Genomic DNA, 22,677 nt, shown 5'->3' with positions numbered 1-22,677 from the left:
ATAGTAGCATCTTCTCTTTCAATATAGAGCAGTACATCTGTGAATTCCATCAATGAAATTCAGCTCCCCGACACCAGCAGCACTCATGCAGCCCCAGAGAAGGACACTGCCACCACCATGTTTCACTGTAGGCATTTTTCTTTGTACTCCTCACCTTGGCGACGCAATACAGTTTTAAAGCCAGTCCCAGTAGTCTTCTTTTTCAGCATGGGCACTGGCAAATTCTAGGTTGGATTTTTTGTGCATGGAGTTTAGGAGAGGCTTCCTTTGTGGACAACACCCATGCATTCCATTCCTCTGCAGTGTACTCTATATTGTGCCACAGGAAGCAATCACCCCAGTTTGGCTTTCTATTTCTTTTGCTAACTGCAGTGAACTTGAACGGTAATTTTCTTCAACCCTTCTCATCAGAAGATGCTCATGCTCCTGTCGAGGTGTTGACCTCCATGGACAGCCTGGACGGCCATGTGAGATGGTTGCAGTTCCATCACTTTTTCTGAAGTATTCTGTCTGATAGGTAAAGCTTTGCTGATCTTCTTGTAGCCCTCACTCTTCTTGTGTAAATAATTTATTTTCTTTCGTAGGCCTTTCTCTAGACATTTCTCTTCCATGTGGTGCCATTGCTGACAGCATGAAATGGGAAGGGGTTTTCTTTGTTAAGTAACGCCCTTTTATAATCAACTGTCTGCTGGACACCTGTTTGATGAATAATTCCACTCACCTGTAGTTGAATTCTTGTTAATTAGGATTTTTTTTTCTAAGGCTACTTTCACACTGAGTAGTTTTTGAAGCGTTTTTGCGTTAAAAAAAAGCGCCTGAAAATCTCAAGAAATACACTTCCCTATGTATGTGAATGTATATCTGTGTATGTTTTCACACTGCGTTGCACTTGCAGTGTGGTATTCTTGGGGCATGTTTGGCAAGCTAAAAATAAAAATGCCTGTTCCTATTGAAATCAATGGAAAATGCCTGAAAAGCGCCACACAAAAAAAGCCTAGAAAAGTGCCTCAAAAACGTCTCTTAGGAGCATTTTTGGTGGAGTTTTTAAGTCACGTGTCCTTTAAAAACGCTCAGAAAGCACGGCAAAAACACAGTAAAAACTCCTATGCATTTTTGCTGTGTTTTTATAGTTGATCAGTGTGAAAGTAGCCTAAAATGTAGCTTTCATTGGGGTGTCTTATTTTTTTGCAACATGGTCTTAATTGAATTTGTTAGGAAAAATACTTTTTGTGTGTGTGCAATTTAAAAAATCTTCTTTGCAATCAATGGCCCACATTTGTGGGAGTATTTTGTAGAATAGAGTAATAGTGTCCCATAGAAAATGTTGATTCCAAAAATACAATGTGTATTTTATTTATATATATATATATATATATATATATATATATATATATATATATATAATATATTGTGTATATGTGTGTTTGCTCATCAATCAAAAAAAGCAGCTGTTTTGAAAGTAGTACAGTACTTGGTTTGTCAGTATATTTGATTAGTGTGCTAAACCATTTTTCATGTTTCCCACAGTCCATTATCGTATGTCTCATACTGTGTTCCCACCACCTTGATCCTTTTAGTAAAAGTTTAAAAAGCCTCAGCTTTTACCAAGGTAGAGCTTTGGTTTCAGCTGTGTTACTGTGAGAGGAAGTAAATGCTCAGACCTTTGTTTGTGGCATTAATGTGATAAAGTTGTGGTGTTGTTATCTCTCTTGTAGGTTGTGGCTCTGTATGACTACACTGCACATCGATCAGATGAGCTAAGCCTTCATCGTAGTGACATTATCCATGTGTTATACAAAGATAATGACAATTGGTGGTTTGGCATTCTACAAAATGGACAACAGGGTTATTTTCCAGCAAATTATGTGGCTGCTGAAAGTAAGTTAGTGCATCCTTCCAATATAACCTAATGTGGGTTTAACTGATTGTTTCTGACCCAGACAGCTGAAGTTCAGAATTGATTTACTTAAAGTAATACCAATTTTGTGTTACCTTTTTCAGTGCCTTATGATGAAGATCTCACTACAGCGTCAAAGACATATTTTACCCATTCCCAGGAAGATTTTACTACAGAAGGGCCTGAACAGAGTCCTCAAAGGGTAAATATATATGTATATTTAACCACTTGCCCTCCAGAGGATTTACCCCCCTTCCTGACCAGACCATTTTTTGTGTTACGGCACTGTGTTACTTTAACTGACAATTGTGTGGTGATGCAACGCCACACCCAGATTAAATTTATGCCCTTTTTTTCCCACGAATTGAGCTTTCTTTCAGTGGTATTTGCCTGTGTGTTTTTTATTTTTTGCACTATAAGCAAAAAAAGACCGACAGTTTTGAGAAAAAAAACAATATTTTGGACTTTTTGCTATTAAAAATGTTCAGTAAAAAAATGTAAAAATCTAATTTTGTCATAAATTTAGGCCAAAATGTATTCTGCTACATGTCTTTGCTAAAAAAAAATCCCAATACATGTAAATGAATTGGTTTATGTGAAAGTTATAGCAATTACAAATGATGGTATACAGGTGAAACTCGAAAAATTAGAATATTGTGCAAAAGTTCATTTATTTCAGTAATGCAACTTAAAAGGTGAAACTAATATAAGAGATAGACTTATTACATGCAAAGCAAGATCGTTCAAGCCATGATTTGTCATAATTGTGATGATTATGGCTTAGTGCTCATGAAAACCCCAAATCCACAATCTCAGAAAATTAGAATAGTACACGCAATCAATAAAACAAGGATTGCACATAGAACAATATCGGACCTCTGAAAAGTATAAGCATGCATATGTACGCAGTACTTGGTTTGGACCCCTTTTGCAGCAATTACTGCCTCAATGAGGCGTGGCATGGAAGCTATCAGCCTGTGGCACTGCTGAGGTGTTATGGAAGACCAGGATGCTTCAATAGCGGCCTTCACCTCTTCTGCATTGTTCGGTCTCATGTCTCTCATCTTTCTCTTGGCAATGCATCATATATTCTCTATGAGTTTCAGGTCAGGCGAGTTTGCTGGCCAATCAAGCACAGTAATCCCACGGTCATTGAACCAGGTTTTGGTGCTTTTGGCAGTGTGGGCGGGTGCCAAGTCCTGCTGGAAAATGAAGTCAGCATCCCCATAAAGCTCGTCTGCGGAAGGAAGCATGAAGTGCTCCAAAATCTCCTGGTAGACGGCTGTGTTGACCCTGGACTTAATGAAGCACAGTGGACCAACACCAGCAGATGACATGGCTCCCCAAATCAACACAGACTGTGGAAACTTCACACTGGACTTCAAGCATCTTGCAGTGTGTGCCTCTCCATTCTCCCTCCATACTCTGGGTCCTTGGTTTCCAAATGAGATGCAAAAGTTGCTCTCATCAGAAAAGAGGACTTTGGACCACTGAGCAACAGACCAGGTCTGTTTTTCTTTAGCCCAGGTAAGACACTTCTGATGTTTGTTGTTCAGGAGCGGCTTGACAAGAGGAATACGACATTTGAAGCCCATGTCCAGGATCCGTCTGTGTGTGGTGGCTCTTGATGCACTGATTCCAGCCTCAGTCCACTCCTTGTGAAAGTCCCCAACACTTTTGAATGGCCTTTTCCTGACAATCCTCTCCAGGCTGCGGTCATCCCTGCTGCTTGTGCACCTTTTTCTTTCACGCTTTTTTTTTTTGTTCCTACTAGTAATGGGGGTGATCAGCGACTTTTAGCGGGACTGCAGTGGAACAGTGTTCCTCCCTGTCGGTGATTGTCGGTAATCACCGGGCGTCAGCGCACCCATGCTGCCATGTAGCAGTAAATCTGCTATACGGCAGCGGGGAAGCGGTTAACCAAGGGATGCACTATCCAATTGAATTAAGTCTGTTCATAGAGTTTCACAAACTGATCTGTGACAAAATGGACAAATTTGGTGGATTTCTAATCTGACAAATGATAGCAATACCTGCTCACTTTTTTTTTTTTCAAATGATACCAACTGTGATTATCAAGCATATACACTAATATCCCCATAGAAAGCTAAACCACAACACGGGCATCCACCTAAGTATACAGCCTGTATACCCTTATCATTTTACCTAAGTGCTAGTTAAAATTTAAAAAATAAATATTTTTAAAAAGTTTGACCGCAATAAAACAAAACTCCTTTCTTACATCTTTATTCAAGTGAGTTAAATACAAGAGGGCCTATTAATTTTCCTTGTTCTCTTTTTTTATTTTCATTTTTTTTTTATTGAAACATGGTAATGTTGAGGTAGAAGAGCTCTCCTGCATCTTCGCTGTGGGCAAGTTTGATTGAAACTCAGATTTTTTCTATAGTTACTGGAGTGTGGGATTCTTTAAGATCCCCATGTTCGAGTTTTCATGCTGTTATTGCTGTTGTTCCTAAAATTTATACATTTAACAGAAACCACCGAACAGTGATAGCAATATATTGTATTGAATTGTTGAAATAATTAATAGACACTGGAGTTTGGGAATCTCTTAGATTCATGTATTCCCTTTATAATAATGACCTTCTATATGATTCATTCAAACAGGAGCTAAAAGCCCTGAATGACAAATGGGAAACGAAAGGGTAACTTTTTTTTTTTTTTTTTACTTTTTTTTTTTTTTTGAGTGGCTTTATGTATGTATGTATTTATTTATTTATTTGAGCTTGAACTTGCATCTGAGTAATTTGTAATGGATTATCAGTTTACCAGTGGGAAGAAGCACATTATGTCTTCTCAGCCCCATGTTTTGGTTCCTTCTTGCAGTATTTCATTAACCTCTTCACGCCTAAGGGTAGTAGCACCGTTCATATCATCAGAACAATTTTGTATATCCAGGTGAATTATACCTTGTTTTTATTCAGGACAAGTTGGGCTTTGATTTGGTGGTAAATGGTAATGGATATCTCCTGATTTTTTTTTTTTTTTATTTTATTATCAAAATAAAACTGGCCCAAAATAGTAAAACAATAAATCATGTTTTTTTATTTAGCTGTGCATTTCTTGTTACTATCATAACCTACTGCCAAAGAACAACCCAAAATAAATTTACAGCTCTTGACGATTGCAGCAATACCATATATGTGTTTGTTATTTGTTGTTTGTACCCACAGTATAGCCCAGAAACAATAGTGCGCATTTTGTTTTTTACCTAAAACACACTAACACTGATACCAATTTAAAAAAAAATCCTGACCTTTGACCCTGACCTTGACCCAAACACTAACCCTGGCACTGAACTAGATCAAACCTTGATCTAGGTATTTTTTCTTTATTTTTTATTTTATTTTTTTAACATTTATTTATCTTTTCTTTTAGCAAACAGTTGTTTTTTTTCTCTCCATTCAGAGAGAAAAAAAACAAGGGGGGCGGACTTTACAGTGACTGATCACTGTGATAGCCAATCAGAGGCTATCACAGCAATCATATGACCCAGAATCGGGACCCAGGGCTCTCACTGTCACCCCGGTTATTGTGCTGGGAGCGCTGTGCAGTGCGCTCCTAGCACAAAGACGTGCGCAAATATGCGGCCCCACGGAATAAAGCCCAGTTCTGTGAGGCCGCATATTTGTGTGACGGCGGCATGAAGGGGTTAATGCTGAAGGGCATGAGGATTGTGTCAGCATGGCAAAGGGCATATACACTCTTGATTAAGGGGATAAGTGTCCTTTAGCCTGGTGTGTCAGACGAGTATTATTTTTATAGGCTCAAGGCTAACTTTTTCATTTTGCTTTTAAAAATATAAAGTTCAAGTGGGAAAATACTCAATAATCAACAGCTGCAGTGGATTGCCACAATAAATCAAGCTCTTTGTCCACACAGAAAGTTTTTAAAAGCCCAGTTCTCTCAAATTATCAGAACATATTAAATGAGAATATCCAAATATACCTCCCTACAGAACCTGTAAGAATAGAGAGCAAATTGTTCCCATTAGTATCAATTGTATTCTCACATACTGCTGCAGTACAGCAGAACCATTGAAACAAAACTGTGTATTTTAATGTTCTTAAAAAATATACCACACCTGCAGAATACAATCAATTTGTGGATTATGTTCGAACCTAAATCTCCCCATAAGGACGTCCAACCACACTTTAAATAGATATTTGGTTGAAATTAACCTCTAGAAAAAAGTATAAATGTCATGAGGCTGATTTACTAAAGGAGGAATAAATTGTGTGAATATTCTCCTGAATTAACCAATCATGTGAAAAGCAAATTACTGTTTATCTCTGTACTTGACTAGATAATTAAAGTGCATTTTCAAACTAATATGTGAACTTTCTTAACGTCTTTAGTAATTAAGACCAAATGTGTCATTTTATGTTTGTAAATCTTTGTTTTACAAATAAACATTAACTACATTACAAATAGTTTGCACTGTGCTATAAGGCAGCAGTAGCGCTCTGCTTTCAGTCACAAACAGGGGGATTTACTAAAACTGCTGCATTCCGAATCTGGTGTAGCTGTGCATGGTGGCGAATCAGCTTCTAACTTCAACTTGTACAGTTAAGCTGTGGCAATAAAACCTGGATGCTGACTGGTTTCCATGCAGAGCTAAACCAGATTTTGCACCATGCCGTTTTAGTAAAAAACCCCAAAGTCTCTAAATGAAACCTTAGACAAAGTTATGAAAAGGGGTGAAGTCACCATTCTGACTCATGGGGGTTGACTTACTAAAGTAAATAGACTGTGCAATTGTGGTTGAACTAATTTTCCCCAGACCTTAATGAATGAGGTGAAGCTCTGCTGATTTCCATCATCCAAGCATGTGCAAGCAAAAGAGCTGTTTTTCTTTATTTTCCTTGCACCTGATTGGGTATTCTTTCCAAAGTGAAGCTTCACCACATTCACTAAATTGTAGGAAAAAATTAGTGCAACAGTACTTGCAAAGTGCACAGTCTATTGTATTGCCTTTAGTAAATCAACCCAATAGACTTGTGTTGCAAATTTTGTCTTCAGATTATGAGCTTGTAAACAACATTTTAACAACAGGTGGTAAGAAGAAACTGAAACAGATCCTAAATTATGTGCATTATTTTATACTTGAGTAAAGAAAAACATATGTATTTAATTCTTTTAGTCTTGACCATTATAATAAAAGCTATCATACAGTTGTGTTCAAAATAATAGCAGTCAGACATCACTAACCTGATCAATCACTGTTTTTAGTAGAAATGATATTTCTACATGGCAAATAATTTACTAGCAGGTGTAGTAGAGTAATAGAAATCCAACAGACCCAACAGTCATGACATGCATGCTGCTGATTCTGTGTAATTGAATCACTAATTGAAAGGGGCATGTTCAAAATAATAGCCGTGTGGAGTTCTATTAGTGAGGTCATTCATTCTTTGAAAAACAGCTGGCAATTATTGCCCTTATTTGAGGAAGGAAGGCAGCAAATCTTGTACATGCTGGTTACAATTCATTTCTCTCTGAAATTCTGAGGAAAATGGGTCGTTCCAGACATTGTTCAGAACAGCGTACCTTGATTAAAAAGTTGATTGGAGAGGGGAAAACGTATAAAGAAGTGCAGAAAATGATAGGCTGCTCAGCTAAAATGATCGCAAATGCTTTAAAATGGCAACCAAAACCTGAAAGACGTGGAAGAAAGCGAAAAAAAACTACCATTCGAATGGATAGAAGAATAGCCAAAATGGCAAGGACTCAGCCAACAATCAGCTCCAGGAAGATCAAAGACGGTCTAAAGTTACCTGTGAGTACTGTTACAATTAGAAGACCCCTATGTGAAGCCAAGCTATCTGCAAGAAGCCCCCGCAAAGTCCCGCTGCTGAAAAAAAGACGTGCTGAAGAGGTTCCAATTTGCCAAAGAACACATTGACTGGCCTAAAGAGAAATGGTGCAACATTTTGTGGACTGATGAAAGTAAGATTGTTCTTTTTGGGTCTAGTGGCCGGAGACAGTTTGTCAGATGACCCCCAAACACTGAATTCAAGCCACAGTACACTGTGAAGACAGTGAAGCATGGTTGCACAAGCATCATGATATGGGGATGTTTCTCATACTACGGTGTTGGGCCTATTTATCGCATACCAGGGATCTTGGATCAGTTTGAATACATCAGAATACTTGAAGAGGTCATGCTGCCTTATGCTGAAGAGGAAATGCCCTTAAAATGGGTGTTCCAACAAGACAACAACCCCAAACACACCAGTAAACGTGCAACATCTTGGTTCCAGACCAACAAGATTGACGTTATGGAGTGGCCAGCCCAATCCCCGAATCTTAGTCCAATAGAAAACTTGTGGGGTGACATCAAAAATGCAGTTTCTGAGGCAAAACCAAGAAATAGAGAAGAACTGTGGAATGTAGTCCAATCATCCTAGGCTGGAATACCTGTTCACAGGTGCCAGAAGTTGGTTGACTCCATGCGACACAGATGTACAGCAGTTCTCAGAAACAGTGCTTATACAACTAAATATTCATTAAGTGATTCAAAGGAAAGCAAAATCTTCAAACATTTTTCAGTTTATATAGTGAATGTTTGAGTTTGTAAAGAAGAATACAAACACTGCTATTTTTATGAACAGTCTAATATTCACTTTTCTTCAATTTTTTTAGAGGAACAACACAAATTTGATATATTTTTCTTCATGTTTTGATTTGAATAGAATGTGCAGTGTTCCCAATGCATTTGTGTGTATGGAAATAAAAGCTATTAGAAGGATTTTGAGCTTTATTCACTTTTTTCAACACACTGCTATTATTTTGAACACAACTGTACATTCCCTTAATTTTAAAAAAACTGACAACATCCTAAGTAGGTATCTCTAGCAGCTAAATAAATAGACAGACAAAATATAACTTGCCATAATGCTATGTGTTTTATGATGCTCTCACTCTGACAGAGCTTTAGTTGATGTCTGATCCCAATATTGTCATCTCTCTTTATTGGTTTACAAACCTGTTAGGCCAGACAGTCTAAATAGATGAACAATGACTAGGTGTATGTAATCGTGTAGGAGGATTCTTAATCCCCTGTGCTATATTCTCCAACATGTCTCATGAAAATACCCCTGTCTTTTATAAATTATGTGCTTGAGATACAAAAGCATATTCAAACAGAACAAATCGGGTATCCAGGAGCCAGAATGCCTTGTAAAGGTAGGGTCATAAGCACTTAATCAAGAGAGACCACATACTCAATTATGCTTAAAATAAAGAAAGTGAGAAATATTTTTTCGAATTTTGCTTCGTCGGTGACCCTGTCGGGCCCCATCCCATCTGAAATCTTTTGACTGATAAATCTAAGGAGCCTGGCAGAAGTTGCTGGTTGAGCAGCAGCTGCATCCAATAGCCCAGCAGAGGGATTCATCCATTTGTACTGTGTTTTTTGTTCACACTGCAGAGATCTGAGACTAGGTTCACACTCACGCGGTGTGGTACATCGCATGTGATTCGCCCAGGAACCGCACCGCATTCCTGTGCAAATCATATGCAAATGGTGTACGGTGCAATTTGAGTCATACATTATGTAAGGCTCAAATCGCACCGCATCCGCACCAAAAATGTGCAGGACCCTTTTTTGTGTCTGCACTAGAATCGGATCGCATTGGTATTCACACCTATGCGATCCGATTCTGCACATCGCACCTCGTTTTGTGGACCGATTTCGGGGTGTTGTTAACTTAATACACACACCGGAAGCGGTTCGCATGAACGGGGTGCGGTTCTAATGTGGTGCAGAATTCGCACAGAAAACGCTGCGTATTCTGGACCGCATCAGTGTGAACCTAGGCTAAGGCCTCTTTCACATGGCCAGATAGCTGCAGCTGCTGGCTAGAATTAGCAGATTCTTGCTGCTGGAATGACTGGGTTTTGCAATCAGCAGATGGCGGGCTGACAGCGGCTGCTGTTGTTCAGATGTAGCTGAACACAAAACAAATAGTACAGTAATGGATAGTTGTCCGAGCCTGGACGCAGTCAGCTGCATCCATACTTGGACATCTGTTCCTAACCTCTCTGTGTGTGGCTATATGCGAACAGCAGTGGCCGCTGTCAGCCCGCCATTAGTGTAAATGGGCTGAGCGCATAACCTGGTCATTCCAGCAGCAAGACTCCGCCAATTCTTGCTGCAGGAAACGGGCAACCGAAGGTAGCCATCTTTGTGAAAGAGGCTTAATAGTGTATGACCAGCCTAAATCAACATATTTTGCTAATAAGAAACAATAATGTAATAATATTGGCATATCAAAACAGTAGGAATTTGAACCATTCACTTTGCTTTTATTTTTTTACATGATTCGATTTTTTACATGATTTCTACAAATGATTCAGTTTTTCATATTGTAAGCAAGAAAAGAACAGACAAATGCAATTCACAATATTCATAAAATCTCAGGCAATACATGCATAAGGTATAAAAAGATGTATCTAGGTGTTTAGTAATGAAAGGACTACAACTTGGCTGAGATGTGGAGAAGATTACAGCAATCTTACTAGACAAAAAATGCTACTAGAGTTTGTAGAGGTACAGGCAAAAACATTCAGGAGCTTACTGATGATTCCAAATAGTTATTAATTCCCATGTACATTTTAATCAGTAACTATCTCAGGGATTTCAGTATCTACTCCCTTGACCACAGATACTTGAGAATGCATAGTAATTGGGTTTGAAAACCCTGGAGCTATGTAATGAATGTATTGTATTCAGGGGCAGACTGACAACTCATGGGGCCCTCGGGCAATAGGGGATCATGGGGCCCCTGTGTCCTTGCCCACACTCAAAAAAGCCTATAAAAAAGGTACCAGGGGCATCTCATGGGGCCCCCTACTGACCCCGGGCCTTCGGGCAGTGCCCGTGTGCTCGAATAGTCAGTCCGCCCCTGATTGTATTTACTAAATGAATAAATAGGGATGTCCAATGAACAATAGGTAGTGACATACTTAGCCTGCTACGACATGGCCACCAGTTCAAGACAGAGTTCTCTATCACTTCAGCTTGCAACTGCTGTATCTGAAAGCACTTGCTGCAGTGAAGTAGCTCTAATGAACAACAAATGTATTTTGCCATGTAAAATAGCTACTGCACTTCTCTTCTTGTGTATGTTGAAAATGTCCCCCCCCCCATAATATGTTTCCCTAGTATTCCTATATTTTTATGCTCTTCTTTGATGACATCATAAAACCCCTATTTTTATTTTATTTTTTTTTACCCTGGAACTGAACATTAAGAAACAAAAGTAAGATTATTGCTGTGAATACTCTGCTGTCTAAAATGTTTTTTTTTACCAGTCAGGGTTTGGTATTGCCCCCTGCTGGATATATGTTGTACTGCAGCATCTGTGCTTCTGATGTCTGTCCACTTAGCCTAGCCACAACACTGTTAGTGCGCACTGACATTACTGGGGTTGATGCAGCTGGAGGAATTAATCACAGTCATACAAAGTAGGATGGTGCCTAAACTGCCTAATCGTTCGTGCCATTGGTTGTCAAATAGGGTCCTCTGTACATTATTCTCATGGGTATAGAAGAAACCTCTTTAGGTAGAAATATATGTTGATTTATGCAAATAACATATTTTTAGCCACTTCAAACCATAACACATTAGTAAAACATCCATCTCTTATATAGTACAGGGGGGTGCAGGGTGTCAAGGTAGTTTGGTTTGTATCATGGACTGTATGTTCTTAGGTAAATGAGAGCATCTTGCATGACTGGCAGATGCTGATTGGACACAGCTAGATTTTCACTTTTTTGTACTGCTTATCTGCAGTTGTACTTTGCACTTAGCTGTTTGATGTGACTGGAGTGTCTCATTCACCAACTGAGCATTTTAATAATAGCATTAAGTGTGTAGTGTTAGCATATCATGTTGTACTTAGTGTTTTCCTTTTTTAAATAGAGCTATATTTATAGGACCACTAAACTTTAACCACATGTTACCTGTCACAAAGAATCTAATAATAACAATAAGAGTTGGTGAGATGTGAAAGTTTCCATACCTTGACAGATTTGAGGTAGGCACACTATATCTTCTATGTATCAGGGTAGCAGCTTTTGATTTCTGTTTTCACCAAACTCAGGACCAGAAGACTCCAACCTGCAGAGCTGAGTGGTTTAGTGGTATAATGATTTAGGTTTGCTCACATTTTACATTTAAAATATCTTTAGTTCTGATACATGTCTGAAACATTCATGTTAATAGTAGATTGCCAGTAGCACCAAGTCAATCTTTGGTTTTAAGGTCCTTTGAACAAAACATATTATATAATTTTGTTGACATCTAGTTCATGCTTGGAGTACCAACAAGGTTTCTGTGAAGTTGATTTCTAATAAACAACCGCACATGAAAAATGCAATAGGATGATGGCAACATCTGCCTGTTTCTGTCATTTTTATATGTCTGCTTTCATAGTTGGCAAATATGTTAAGTATCTACCTAGTCTTATTTGTGGAAACAGATATGAAAATGGCTGAGATACAGTAGTTCTAGCCTACATCAGAAACAGAGTTGCAATGGTTTACCAATATAATTGCATATATTCAGTGTAAACTCTGGTTACAACAGCTATGAGGAAAGATTATTTGAGCTGAGTTTATTCTGCCTTGATAAGAGGGGATGTCATCACTTTGTACAACCCGAATTCCAAAAAATGTGGGATGCTGTCTAAAATCTACATGAAAACAGAATATAAATCTCATAAACCAATATTTTATTTACAATAGAAAATACATCAAATGTTTAGACTGAGAAAATGTGCCATTTTAAGAAAAAAATAAGGTCATTTTGAAATTGGTGGCAGCCACACATCTCAAAAAAGTTAGGACAGGGCAATGTTTAGTACAGTGTAGCATCCCCTCATCTTTTAACCACTTAAGGACTGCCCACCCGCACATGTACTGTGGACGAGCAGCAGCTACAGGCAGAGTGACGTACCAGTACGCCACTCTGGCTGTGCTCAGGCACGCAGCGTGCCCACCACCCACCCTGCGATCACTGTGTCCAGTAGACACAGCGCAATGCGGATCCCGGTGGTCCTGTGATCACTATGCAATCACATGATCACAATGTTAGCAAAGCTGTTATGAATCAATCTGATTCATAACAACTTTGCTTCCCTTCCTTGTGAGCTGTGATTGGCCCACAGCTCAGCTCTCACATGGTACATGGGACAATCACCGCACTCTATACCATGTGATTAGCTGTAGCCAATCACATACAGTGGGGCAAAAAAGTATTTAGTCAGCCACCAATTGTGCAAGTTCTCCCACTTAAAAAGATGAGAGAGGCATGTAATTGGCATCATAGGTAGACCTCAACTATGAGAGACAAAATTAGAAAAAAAATACAGACAATCACAGTGGCTGATTTGGAAAGAATTTATTTGCAAATTATGGTGGAAAATAAGTATTTGGTCAAAATCAAAAGTTCATCTCAATACTTTGTTATATATCCTTTGTTGGCAAGGACAGAGGTCAAACGTTTCCTGTAAGTCTTTACAAGGTTGGCACACACTGTTGCTGGTATGTTGGCCCATTCCTCCATGCAGATCTCCTCTAGAGCAGTGATGTTTTGGGGCTGTCGCTGGGCAACATGGACTTTCAACTCCCTCCAAAGGTTTTCTATGGGGTTGAGATCTGGAGACTGGCTAGGCCACTCCAGGACCTTGAAATGCTTCGTTGCCCAGGCGGTATGTTTGGGATTATTGTCATGTTGGAAGACCCAGCCACGTTTCATCTTCAATGCCCTTGCTGATGGAAGGTGGTTTGCACTCAAAATCTCACGATACATGGCCCGATTCATTCTGTCCTGTACATGGATCAGTCGTCCTGGTCCCTTTGCGGAGAAACAGCCCCAAAGCATGATGTTGCCACCCCCATGCTTCACAGTAGGTATGGTGTTCTTTGGATGCAACTCAGCATTCTCTCTCCTCCAAACACGACGAGTTGTGTTTCTACCAAACAGTTCTATTTTGGTTTCATCTGACCATATGACATTCTCCTAATCCTCTTCTGGATCATCCAAATGCTCTCTAGCAAACTTCAGACGGGCCCGGACTGGCTTAAGCAGGGGACACGTCTGGCACTGCAGGATCTGAGTCCCTGGCGGCGTAGTGTGTTACTGATGGTAGCCTTTGTTACGTTGGTCCCAGCTCTCTGCAGGTCATTTACTAGGTCCACCATTGTGGTCCTGGGATTTTTGCTCACCGTTCTTGTGATCATTTTGACCCCACGGGGTGAGATCTTGTGTGGAGCCCCAGATCGAGGGAGATTATCTGTGGTCTTGTATGTCTTCCATTTTCTAATTATTGCTCCCACAGTTGATTTGTTCACACCAAGCTGCTTGCCTATTGCAGATTCAGTCTTCCCAGCTTGGTGCAGGTCTACAATTTTGTTTCTGGTGTCCTTCAACAGCTCTTTGGTCTTCACCATAGTGGAGTTTGGAGTGTGACTGTTTGAGGTTGTGGACAGGTGTCTTTTATTCTGATAACAAGTTCAAACAGGTGCCATTGATACAGGTAATGAGTGCAGGACAGAGGAGCCTCTTAAAGAAGAAGGTACAGGTCTGTGAGAGCCAGAAATCTTGCTTGTTTGTAGGGGACCAAATACCGTATTTTTCGCACCATAAGACGCACTTTTTTCCCCCCCAAAAAGGGGGGAAAATGTCAGTGCGTCTTATGGAGCGAATACAAAGCAGCCGGTCCGGTATTTTTGCACCACCATGTCAGAATACCGGGCCGGCCGCTCAGCTGTTGTCTCCTGCAGGGCCTTACCTGTTCCTCGCTCCAGCGCTGCACAGTCTTCCCGCGCTGGCTTCTGTGACAGCCGGGTGCCCACTGCGCATGTGCTGCGCTTTGTGAATGATCCGGTGTCTTCTGGGACACATGAAGGGTCCCAGAAGGCGCCGGGCCATTCACAAAGCGAAGTGCTTCTCGCACCTGCGCAGTGGGCACCCGGCTGTCACAGAAGCCGGCCCGGGAAGAAGAGGAAAGGCAACTCCGCGGAAGTGGGAGCGGGCACCTGTCAAATTCAGGTAACCGCTCCCCCTCCCTTCCCAAAGGTCAGCAGTCTCTGGTCATCCCCTGCACTGTCTGCAGTCTCTGGACATTCCCTGTACTGTCTGCAGTCTCTGGACATTCCCTGTACTGTCTGCAGTCTCTGGTCATTCCCTGCACTGTCCGCAGTCTCTGGTCATTCAATGCACTGTGTCCGCAGTCTCTGGTCATTCCCTGCACTGTCCGCAGTCTCTGGTCATTCCCTGCACTGTGTCCGCAGTCTCTGGTCATTCCCTGCACTGTCTGCAGTCTCTGGTCATTCCCTGCACTGTCCGCAGTCTCTGGTCATTCCCTGCACTGTGTCCGCAGTCTCTGGTCATTCCCTGCACTGTGTCCGCAGTCTCTGGTCATTCCCTGCACTGTGTCCGCAGTCTCTGGTCATCTCCTGCACTGTGTCCGCAGTCTCTGGTCATCTCCTGTACTGTGTCCGCAGTCTCTGGTCATCTCCTGTACTGTGTCCGCAGTCTCTGGTCATCCCCTGTACTGTGTCCACAGTCTCTGGTCATCTCCTGTACTGTGTCTGCAGTCCATTGGTTCAGAATATTTTTTTTTCTTGTTTTTCACCTCTAAAACCTAGGTGCGTCTTATGGTCAGGTGCGTCTTATGGAGCGAAAAATACGGTACTTATTTTCCACCATAATTTGCAAATAAATTCTTTCCAAATCAGCCAATGTGATTGTCTGGATTTTTTTTTCTCATTTTGTCTCTCATAGTTGAGGTCTACCTATGATGCCAATTACAGGCCTCTCTCATCTTTTTAAGTGGGAGAACTTGCACAATTGGTGGCTGACTAAATACTTTTTTGCCCCACTGTATCACTAGTATTTTGAACTATCATGAACTTAACCTGCTCCTGCAAATCAAAGTGTAAAAAAAAAATAATAATCCCTGATCACCCCCCCCCCCCCAGAGTAAGTACAATGTTACTATGGTAACATCAAACTACTCTGATGAAAGTATTTAAAATTTAAAAATAATGTTTCAAAAAATTAAAATACTGAGAATTGTTTTATTTATTTTTTAAGGTTTTTTTTTACCTACTTGTCGACCGAACGCTTGCAAGGGCGAGCAGCTCTCGGCAAAGTGATATACCCTTATGTCGCTTTCTATTTCCGGGGGTGAGCATGCATGTGTGCTGCCCCCCCCCTTTCGGTCCAGGGAGAGAAGAGAGAACACCACACCGTGAATAAAAGCACTACATTTTTACACACACACACACACACACGGTAGATTAGCACATTTAACCCTTTGATCGCCCCTATTAACCCTTTGATCACCCCGTCACCCAGCCAGTTCCATTAGTACAGTATCAGTATATAGAATTTTTCACTGATCGCTGTATTACTATCACTAGTGACATCAGATAGCATCAGGATCAGTTAGCGCCCCTCCTAATCAGGATCAGCTGGTGTTAGATTGCCCGCACAGTATCGTACTCACGCTATAAGTCACTAATCACCCCCATTACTAGTATAGTGTTTGTATGGATTAATATATTGATCATGAAGAGAACTATACATATAGTGTTCCCAAAAAGGCAGTGTTAGCAGGATCATCCCTATCACTGCCAGCACTAGCGTTTAGCCCCCCCCCCCCACTGTTTTTCACGGAAGATTTGTATCAATTGATTGTGGGCCAAAGCAATTTATACACACTACAATACATCTCTACATACCAAAATTTAGCTCTTGCCAGACAATTTGCATGGAAACCTATCACTCCAAATTGAAAACTTTTTTGGGCCTAGGCCTCAACATGGGCATTGCAAAAAATGAATTGTGGTTATATTGGTCCACAGACCTGATTAATCATATGTCCATGTTCTCTGCTGTTATACACATGCCCAACAAGGACCAGCAACATACTGGTACGTCAATGGACTCTGAGTGGATATATCTGGATGATGCCTGCAGCTATAAGCACCATCCTGGTATCGTTTTTTTTCAGCTGGCAGTCAGCTTTCATGTAAAAGCAATCCTATTGGCCAATTAGCCGCTGGATTGCTTTTACAAGCAGCAGGAAGGGACATCACACCACATCAGGGCCAACATTAGAAGCTTATGCCACACATCATCCACTCTTTGAACAACACAATGAAATGCCTGAGAACTGAGGAGACTAGTTGCTGGAGTTTTGGGAGAGAAACGTTGTCCCATCCTTGCCTGATATAGGATTCTAACTGCTCAACAGTCCTGAGTCTTCTCTATCGTATTTATTGTTTGAAAATATTTGGCACATCTTAAGTTAGTGAAATTTCTGGACTGCAGCAAGCCAGTTAAGCTCCCAGACACTTCTGCTACAAAGCCATGCTATTGTCATAGATACAGTATGCAGTTTAGAATTCTCCTGCTGAAATATGTAAGGCCTTCCTGAAAAATATGTCATCTGGATGCTGCTCTAAAATCTGGATACATCTTTCAGCATTGACAGTATCTTTCCAGATGTGCAGGCTGACCATTCCATATGCATTAATGCACCCCCATACCATCAGAGCAGGTTTTTGAACTGAGAGCTAATAACAAGCTGCAAGGTCCATCTTCTTTTTAGTCCAGAGGATGCGGTGCCTTTGATTGCCAAAAAGAATGTCAATATTTCATTCATCTGACAGAACAGTTTTCCACTATGCAACAGAGCATTTTGGCCCAGAGAAGATGGCAGCGTTTCTGGATCATGCTCAGGTATGGCTTCTTTATTGCATGATAGAGCTTCAGCTTGCATTTTTGGATGGCATGGCAAACTGTTTTCACAGACCGTAATTTTTGGAAGTATTCCATAACCCATGCAGTAATGTCCATCACAGAATCATGGCTGTTTTTAACGCAGGGCAGTCTGAAGGCCCGAAAATCATGGGCATCCAATATTGCTTGTCCCTTGCATACAGAAATTTCTCCAGATTCTTGGAATCTTTTGATGATATTATGTATTGTAGATAATGATATACAGTATTTAAAGCCTTTGCAATTTTATGTTTTATAAAATTTTCGACAATGTTTAGACACAGCTTTTCACAGATTGTTGAACCTCTGCCCATCTTTACTTCTGAGACAGTCTGACTCTCTAAGAGGCCCTTTTTATACCCAGTCATGTTACTGACCTGTTGCCAGTTAACCTAATTAGTTGCAAACTGTTCTTCCAGCTCTTCCTTTTTTGTTGCCCTGTCCTAACTATTTTGATATGTGTTGCCGCCATCCGTTTTATAATTACCATATTTTTTTTCTTGAAATGGTACTTTCTCATTTTAGACATTCGGTATATTTTCTGTTTTCCACTGTGAATAAAATATGTGTTTATTATATTTGCAAATCATTGCATTCTATTATGTAGATTTTACACAGCATCCCAACCTTTTTTGGAATCGGAGTTGTATAAATACATAAATGGTCCATGTAATAAATTTGGTGCTAAGCTACTAATTATAGTTAATTATAACTGCAGATGACAAGGGGGCACTCTTTATGCCTTGGGGGGAAAAGTGGTTTTACTGCCACATATGCAGTCTTCCTTAGGGCTGGTTCATACCAGCCACTACATTGTAGCGCAGTGGCTGGTGTGCAGTGCAATCCACTGAGCTCAGCACAGTGATGATCCACTGAGTAGTAAAAATGCACCACTTCCTTTTTTTTTTTTTTTTTTTTAACAATCTTTATTGAGATGTCACAAGGACATCTCATAAAGTTCATTTGCTTGGTGCAAGGCAGTGGATTCCATTGCATGAAGTACGTTTTACCAGAAACAGCACACTATGCCCACACACCATCGCAGCACAGTGGTGTAATCCAGACACGTAGGAGACAAGGGATTTTGCCTTCTCCACGTGGTGGGACTGTGCTGGGATAGCCACCCAAAGCTGTACCAATGCATCTGGTGTTAACCAGCCCATGTAACAAAAAAGCTGTCTATACACTGTTAGAATTTCAGCCAGTTACTGATAAACCGTCCGAAATCGGCTTTGTGACTGGCCCTGTCAGCCTCCTCCTACCCAACAGCCTTCAGTGAAAAAGCCTTTTCTGCAAGCTAAATTATTGCCTGTTCAGAACCATAATACCATTCACATATTACCAAAAGTGAAATACAAATATAGTGAAACCTTATGTACACCTGCACAATATAGGTATGTTGCAATAATTTTGTAGCTGCCCCTTTATATATAGTTTTTACTTTCACATGCTCAGTTTAGTGCAGGGGTGTCAAACTGGCGGCCCTCCAGCTGTGGCGAAACTTCAAGTCCCATTATGCCTCTGCCTTTGGGAGTCATGCTTGTAACTGTCACTCTTGCAATGCCTCATGGGACTTGTAGTTCGGCAACAACAAGGCTAGAAAGTTTTTTTTTTCTTTGGGAGGGTGTATGTGATCACCACAGGGCCAATCAGCACTGTGCAGACAGAGGGTCAGGGGTTATGAAGCCTCATAGGACAATCAGAGCAAAATTAAAATTCCTCCTACAAGCTTTAATCAGTGCTCCGCTGGACACTGCGTAAAGTCACAAGAATGCTATATACTGCAGCTGAGAAAAGGTATTTAGCAGTTTATATTTACTACAGTATTTGCATTTCCACCTTCTGTGTACTGTGGGAGACCAGATATAGTGAATGCAGAGTCCTGGGTTTAGTAACACTAAGCCCCACAGTGAAGATTTTTGTATATCGTGGACAGGTAAGCAGAAGACTGCATTTTAGGAATCAATGTACTAAAAGTACATTTGTTCTTTAACATACAGTATATAATTATATTGTTATCCTGTATTATGCTGCACTGAAATCTTTAGCAGTGTTCTCTGCCTGCCCAGTTTAGTTCTGAACTACAGAACTGCTCCCTCCCTCAACACACATCCGCAGACATATAATGTGGAGAGAGTGAGGTGTTCTGCAGTTCTAACACATTTACATTGCTGCTGCTCCCGGATCACCAGGTGAAAATAAAAGAAAGAAAAGTATATAAAAGGTAAAAAGTGCTGCCACCACATCTTAACACTGGTATGCTGCAATTTACTTTAGCTTGTATATGTGGTAGGATTATTATATTGTATGCTGCTTTGGGGGCAGTGACTGATATCAGTTACTCTGCATGCCCTGTAAAGTACTGTGCAATATGTCATGTACATATAGAACATAGATTAAGAAAAATACATTTTAAAACCAGATACTCACTGCACAGTAGCTGAATACTTGGCAACAACTAATGCAAAAATCAAAATGTTTTAATTCTCCAGGGGTTAGACAATAAAATAGCCTTTTTTTTTTTTCGAAGGACGGGACTAATGGATAAATTCACTTTTTCTAACATGTTACCTGTAAACACCTGTATTCAGGATGTAACCTGTTACGTTAGTGCCGTAGCTGTCCTCGTAACCCCCCCCTGCCAATCCCCGGTGGGACAGCAAACTCGGGATCTTCTCCGTGTCTGCTGCCACAGTTAAAAAAAAGATGTGATCGTGGGTGCAATGCTTTACAGGCTCTCAATAAAAAAAATAATAAATGCACATTCTTTTTACCTGGAAAAAAATGTGCCTTTATTTAATTTTTTTTTTAAAGGTGAACTTATCCTTTAAATGTATCCAAAACTGTGTAGTATACTAATAGTGTCAGTAATAATCTTCTGCCCTATCATTACTGTCCATTTTACCCTAGATGGAATTTTCATGATTTTTTAGAAAATTACTTCATCTTTTCTTCCCTTGTTTGTGTAGTGTGATTGGTTACAAAGAGTCCCCTTTTCAGTGGTAAAAGACCAGGTGCAAGTAAGCTTGTGCTTTTGTACAATCTGTAGTGCTTGCTTCTCACCTGACAATTGCTTGTCTGAGGTAAAAATGGGGCCTGAGCCTATTTCCTTCCTTGTAACCACATAACAATCAACAGACCCCAAGTGAGACCACGTGTTGGAAATGGGGTATATTCTCTTCTTACCCAGGAAGCTGGTGGCTTTGTAAGATACAAAGAATTGGCCTTTCTTTCTTCTACAGTGTATATTTGTTGTTTTTGCAGATGTCGGTGGTCCCCAGCAAGGCAAAGGATCTGAAATTTATGTCACAGCATGACACAGATGCAGATTCACCTGTGACACAGTAAGAAACATTGGTTAAAAGAATTCTTCTCATGTCTTTCAGGGGTGCCAAATAATATTCCCATGGAAAGTGCTTTATTATCTATGTAACAATGGATCTTGAACACTGCCAAAAAAAATCACTTAAGAACATTTTTTTTACTTGTATAACCTGTACTTTTTTTTTACTTCTGTTTATTTGCGTTCACTCATTGTTTTATGTATTTTATAAATGTTTTTAAGTTTTGTAATGAGAAGCAATAAAATATTGTTTTACATTATTCTTTTGCGTTTGTCCAGTTCAGATAAAAAAAATGTCAAACCTATATCCTTTGACATTAATACTTAGTCACCACTCTTGCATGTCTTCTTTGTTGTATTTTTCCTGGCCATATCTACTGGAGAATTTGTAGTAGTAACACTGGCTCTTCTTGCCATTTGTTGGCAGTTAGGCAGTTAACAGAAAGCCTGTTTCCAATTGCATACCAAGAAAATTTGGCAGCCGAGGTGGATAATTTTTTTCTAGCACCATGACATCTCCCCTTTATATGTAGAAATGTGCCCAGTCACCATGGTGGTCAATTTTAAAGTCTCCTGTTACATTGGTTTTAAGTGGTGATGTGCCTCCTTACATTTGTGGTCATTGTGAAAGTGCACGCTTAGATAGGTGGTCAATGGTGAAGTTCCCTCTTACATTGATAGTAATGAACTGCCTCCTTTAATTAGTAGACCTTAATTAGTAGACCAGGGTGTCTAACCCATGGCCTATGTTGGCTATGAATCTGGCCCAACAGAAAATCATAAGCTTACTTAAAAATATTTTTTTTTAATGTAATTTTTTTGTAAAAATGTGTTTTAAACTTAGCGAACCTATGCAACCAAGGAAAAATTTGACAGTGTCTCTTTACTTGACTTTTATAAGTTGTATCTTACAAAAAAAAAATACCCCACTCTTCACAGTCACGCCTTATTCATGTCCATTTTCAGCAGCACCTATATTTGTGAGCAACTAACTTCAAGGATTAAGCACACGAAGGGTAAAATTAGAACCGTATCTGATGAGCACTTTGAGTATTCATTGAGCATTCCTTATACATTCATCGAACCAGATATTGATGCATTAGTTTATCATAAACACTGTCAAATTTTACAGTAGTTTTATGTTGCTTTCTTTTACTTTTATAATAAAAAATAATACAAAAAAATTAAGTTTTATTACTCAGATACATTATCTATATCAGTTATCATTAGCTTGTGATCTGCCTAAGGCTAGGTTCACACCTATGCAGGTTGCGTTTGAGTCGTTTCTGCATTGCGTTTTTAAACATTTTTTATGCGTTTTGCTGTGTTTTTTTTTCATTGATTTTAAATTCTTGTTGCTAAGCAGATTTAAAACACAAAACGCAGCAAAAACGCAATACATGCTTTTCTGCAGCATGTCCATTGAAGTCTATAAAAAAAAAACGCAACTTTTTGCGTTAAAAAAAGTCCCTGACCCTTTCCAAAAAACGTACAGGCTGAAAACCTACAGGTGTGAACATGTCCCATAGGAAATCATGTTAAATGGACTGTACTGCATTTCTGCAAAACACTGCAGAAAACACTTAGGTGTGAACCTAAGGTAACTTTTTCTGCTCA

General features: G+C 40.0%; 1 protein-coding gene across 1 annotated transcript in view; it reads left to right on the top strand.

The window, feature by feature from the left end:
• The window catches only part of AHI1 (Abelson helper integration site 1), a 435,677-nt gene that overhangs the window by 392,752 nt on the left and 20,248 nt on the right, over positions 1 to 22,677 (top strand). The window contains exons 23-25 of the mRNA XM_089676204.1: positions 1,716 to 1,878; positions 2,002 to 2,099; positions 20,982 to 21,061. Of these exons, the coding sequence (XP_089532330.1) occupies positions 1,716 to 1,878; positions 2,002 to 2,099; positions 20,982 to 21,061 (341 nt within the window). The remainder of the gene's footprint in view (positions 1 to 1,715; positions 1,879 to 2,001; positions 2,100 to 20,981; positions 21,062 to 22,677) is intronic.

The sequence above is a fragment of the Staurois parvus genome, unplaced genomic scaffold (genome assembly GCF_062004578.1).
Source record: "Staurois parvus isolate SC_StPar_1 unplaced genomic scaffold, SC_StPar_1.0 ptg000165l, whole genome shotgun sequence".
NCBI lineage: Eukaryota > Metazoa > Chordata > Amphibia > Anura > Ranidae > Staurois > Staurois parvus.
Note: the sequence above shows the minus strand (reverse complement) of the source record. Positions and strands in the feature narration are given on the sequence as shown.